The 4586-nt window shown below is 28.7% G+C and overlaps 1 protein-coding gene across 1 annotated transcript in view; it reads right to left on the bottom strand.

Moving 5' to 3' along the window:
- Positions 1-8: 8 nt before the first annotated feature.
- Positions 9-4586, bottom strand: part of LOC112211663 (uncharacterized) — a 6125-nt gene continuing 1547 nt past the window's right edge. Inside the window, exons 3-6 of the mRNA XM_067051699.1 lie at positions 3126-3191; positions 2286-2330; positions 982-1041; positions 9-367 (exon numbers count right to left, since the gene is read on the bottom strand). Coding sequence (XP_066907800.1) covers positions 282-367; positions 982-1041; positions 2286-2330; positions 3126-3191 — 257 coding nt within the window. The 3' untranslated portion in view covers positions 9-281. The remainder of the gene's footprint in view (positions 368-981; positions 1042-2285; positions 2331-3125; positions 3192-4586) is intronic.

Below are 4586 nucleotides of genomic sequence, written 5' to 3' on the forward strand. Positions count from 1 at the left end.
GGCCAAAGAAGGCAATTTTTTTTTATTTAACATGGGTTTTTCCATTTAACACGCTTTAACATGTTAAACCAAAGATCATGAATACCCCTAAAATAAAGTATAGTGGCTGAACCAAATGAGGACCCAACAAGAGAAAATACTACCCTAAGAGTCTTTCCCAACAATGATGGATGTGGAGGGGCAAGAAACATTAAAATGGCAATGGTGCTTAAAATAACTAGAGGAAATAAATTACTACAGTAGAATCTATATCTTTTAATTTTTTTTTTCTCTTAATAATCTCAAAATGCCTCACCTTCATCTCGGATAAGCAGTTCTTCTTCTTGTTTCACAAATGTTTCTTCTTTTACATGAGCAAGTCCACCTGCTAATATGAAAATAATATTTAAAACAAGAAACATTTTCAAACATTCAAGAAAATTTTTGTTAAGAGGAATGAATTTAATCTTTTTCAATAATATTGCATTCCTCACCTCATATCATACTTTTATAACTAGTAAAAGCTATATCTTTAGAATGATTGAAAAACATATTTTTGCTTAAAAGAAACTTTAAATATTTCTTTCTACATAATACCTTGTTAAAATTTTGCTAATATAAATTGCTAAATATTTAGGACAATTGAAGAACATGTTCTTGCTTGTTAAAGAAAATTTAAATATTTCTTTCTACACAACACCTTGTTAAATTTTTTTAATTCTTAATTGGTAATTTTCAGAAGTTAAAAATTGAGTTTTCCATTCAATTTTCTAAACTAGGAATAAAATATCAATTAATATGGTTTTCCTCAGATTCTTAAGTTCGTAATATAGGATATTCTAAAGTCATGATATAGGATGTTCTAAGTTCATAATATAGGATATTCTTCTATGTAACTCTTCAATCAAAACAACAATTTTTTTTTTCTTTAAATAAACAGTTCAGCACATGCTTAACATACATATATGTAATATTCAAAAATTTTAAAATGTAAGCACTTACAAGTTGACTCAGCTTCATCACTCATTTCTTCTTTTATAGGAACACTCCAGTCACTTTTATCTACACAAGTAAATGATAAATATATAGGTTCATGGCATAACAACAATACCTGTACATCCCAATGCATGCAACCTTATATTTACTTATGACCCTTACGAGTCTACTACCTATGTTGTAAAAATTGGTCTTAAGTAAAAAGAAAAAAAAGGTTCATACAGATAGTAACACGATATCATGGTAACTGCTTTCCAGAAAAGTTATTACTTTTGAAGTAACCAGATAGTTAATCAAACTATAAAATTGGTAAATTAATTTAATAAATACATTTTGTTTTGTTTATCAATGGGTGGTGGCCTTCAGTAAGTTAAATTTTAATGACCTCCTTCCCTACAATATCAATGCAGAACTTTACAAACTGATCAAATTTTAATATAAAGGAATAATATATGATAATTACTTAGAATGCCAACAACATAAAATCACTATTGATGTGTAGATTCTAAATTAGGAGATTATTACACAATTTCAAAGCTCTTCAATCCAGTAATTCTTTCGTTTTGATATAAATCAAAAATTATAATATGTAATAGAACATTAGCAAACAACTGCTCGGTTCACATATTTTATTCTGTAATGGAAAACATTTACAAGCTGTTGAATACTTTTGTCTGGCTCGGCAGCTATTCCAGAAATGTCTGTTAGGCGTTGAAGTTTTATTTCCTTTGATTCATTTATTTTTCAAATAAAATTTTAATTTTTTAAGAGTTATCTTCATATGAACAAATTAGGAAGAAAGATAATGCTAAGCCTATTAGGAAGAAAGGCAATGTTGAGACTATTAGGAACTATTGAGAAGAAAGGCAATGTTAAGTCAGGAAATTGAGTAGAGCTCCACTTAATGAATAGAAAAAGTTTTCTAATGTGATTTATTTTGTAATAAACAAGGAAGTTTTTTTAAGAGCAGAAATAATTTGGTCGTGGAAGGTGTGACATAAAATAGAACAAGTAGATGTTAGAGAGAGGCACTGATGGAAAAACTCAGTGGAAGGAGGCTTTTTTTAAACATTATTTGCATTAGAGATTATTCCGGGCTGATGGGCTCTATGATTTAACATTCCAAGAAACGCTCGTTAAAATTACTACAGCTGAAATTGTTAAAAAGATGAACAGGCATTAGTAGATGAATATAAACATAGGGAAAGATCAAATAGGTAGAAAAGATTAATTATGATCAAGTTTAGAATGGTCTTTGCTTTGTGTTAGTGAGTCCCCGGTCATAAGTTAGTAAAATAAATACAGCTCACCTTCGTCCGGATGAAGCAGTTCCTCTTTCATTTGAGAAGGTCCATCTGTCAACATGAGAATAATAATTTAAACAAGCTAAGAAAAGAAAACATCTTAGAATATGTGACTTGGTTCAATTTTATTTTAATAAAAACAATCTCTCCTTTCTAATTTTCAAGAATAAATAAGAAGCTTCATGATCACTGAACCTTTGGCGAATGTTATGTCATTTAACATGTTATATTAGAAACATAATATGAATGAGCTTAAAAAATAAGTGAGAAAACTATCATTTTCCTGATAAGGGCTTGGATATTCCATCGTCTATAGAAATAATGTTTTCAACATCATAACATATCAAAGCAACAGATGATAAAACCAGACTTCAGCGGCCCAGAGTCAATTGGTAAAATACAGAAAATGAAACAAAAGTAGAAACTAAAGTCTGAATTAGAGTAAAAATATATTAGAAAAAAGAGACAAATTAACTGTTCATGTTTTCTAAATAGTAATTTCCTAATTTCCTGAACTAGATTTTATTAACGGAATAACCAGACACACTCATTAACATTAGAACTTCTTTCATAATAACTGAAATACCAGACACACTCATTAACATTAGAACTTCTTTCTTAATAACTGAATAACCAGACACACTCATCAACATTGGAACTTCTTTCTTAATAACTGAATGACCAGATACACACATTGACATTACAATGTTATCACAAGCAGATTGGTAAGAATAGCAAGCCTTTGTAAATGTAAAACTTGTCAATCATTCCGATTTGATTTTTATATGAACTGAATTTACATTGTATAATTTAAAAAAAATAATATTAAATTACTATTTTTCTCACCACAATCCATTTCCATTTCCATTTCCATATTCATATCCATTTCTTCTTTGATAAAAATTGTGGATACTGCAACAAGTTCCAATAAATTATTTATCAAAATTATGAATTAACATTCAATAATGATTTTATTCTTTATGTATAGGAAGATGGTCAGGGTTGCGGTCAAAGGAGAAACAAAAATAGTTTACAACTATTTATTTTCCGACGTTTGGCCCCACTTTGTAGGGCTTCATCAGGGCCTTAACTTCTCAGAGGTAAAGTTGTTTTTTTCTTTGATGTTGAACATAAAAACTTTTTAGGGCTTGTTCATAATTTACAAAATTTATTTTAAAAGTCAAAACTTAACAATAGTACAGGAATGCTATTCTTGTTTTTAATTCATTACCATAGTGAAAGAGAGGTCCAAATAAGAATTTGCTAGGTGTAAAGAACTTGCATTGTGAACTTCAAGAAAAAAAAACAACTTTACCTCTGAGAAGTTAAGGCCCTGATGAAGCCCTACAAAGTGGGGCGAAACGTCGGAAAATAAATAGTTGTAAACTATTTTTGTTTCTCCTTTGACCGAAACCCTGACCTTCTTCCTATACATCACTTTTTACGGTCAACTATATATACATATATTTTACTCTTAAATATAGCAATCAGCAAAACTGTTTAAATAAATAAAAGGCAAATATAAATAAATCCGTACAAATAAACAATAATTAACGTTATCTATAATCATTTTTTATAAGACTGCAAGTAGTCCAAGTAACAAAGTAAATAAGCACAATGCTTAGATAGTCTGATTTTCAGATATGTTGCTTGGGTTTGGATTAGCATTAAATATCCAAATTTGGAACCTCAGCAGACTAGGGAACTTCACTTTCTTCAGGAAAATTGCTAAATTTAGAAAATATATATGTATATATAGTTGACCATAAAGATTTAAATATAAGAAGATGGTCAGGATTGCAGTCAAAAAAAGAAGAACAAACAGTTTAAAACTATTTTAATGTCCGACGTTTCACCCCACTTTGCAGGGCTAAAAAGATACAAACAAAATGAAAACTGAGAATATTACAACAATAAGATACAATAATGTAATATAATATATCTTATTGTTGTAATATTCTCAGTTTTCTTTTTGTTTGTATCTTTTTAGCCCTGATGAAGCCCTGCAAAGTGGGGCGAAACGTCGGAAATTAAAATAGTTTTAAACTATTTGTTCCTCTTTTTTTGACCGCAACCCTGACCATCTACTTATATTTAATTTTATAAAATGATTGAAACATAAAAATAACAGTTTAATAAATTTATATTCTGCTCTTAACCATTTATTCAATGATAAATTGTTTTAAAATCAATATTTAAAATACTAAGAATAATTTTATGATGTTATACATACTGTAAACTAAAAGGTTCACATCAATATTAAAAATACTAAGAACCATTTTATGATGTTATACATACTGTAAACTA

The sequence above is a fragment of the Halyomorpha halys genome, unplaced genomic scaffold, assembly GCF_000696795.3.
Source record: "Halyomorpha halys isolate HHAL.00 unplaced genomic scaffold, Hhal_1.1 Scaffold181.1, whole genome shotgun sequence".
Lineage (NCBI taxonomy): Eukaryota > Metazoa > Arthropoda > Insecta > Hemiptera > Pentatomidae > Halyomorpha > Halyomorpha halys.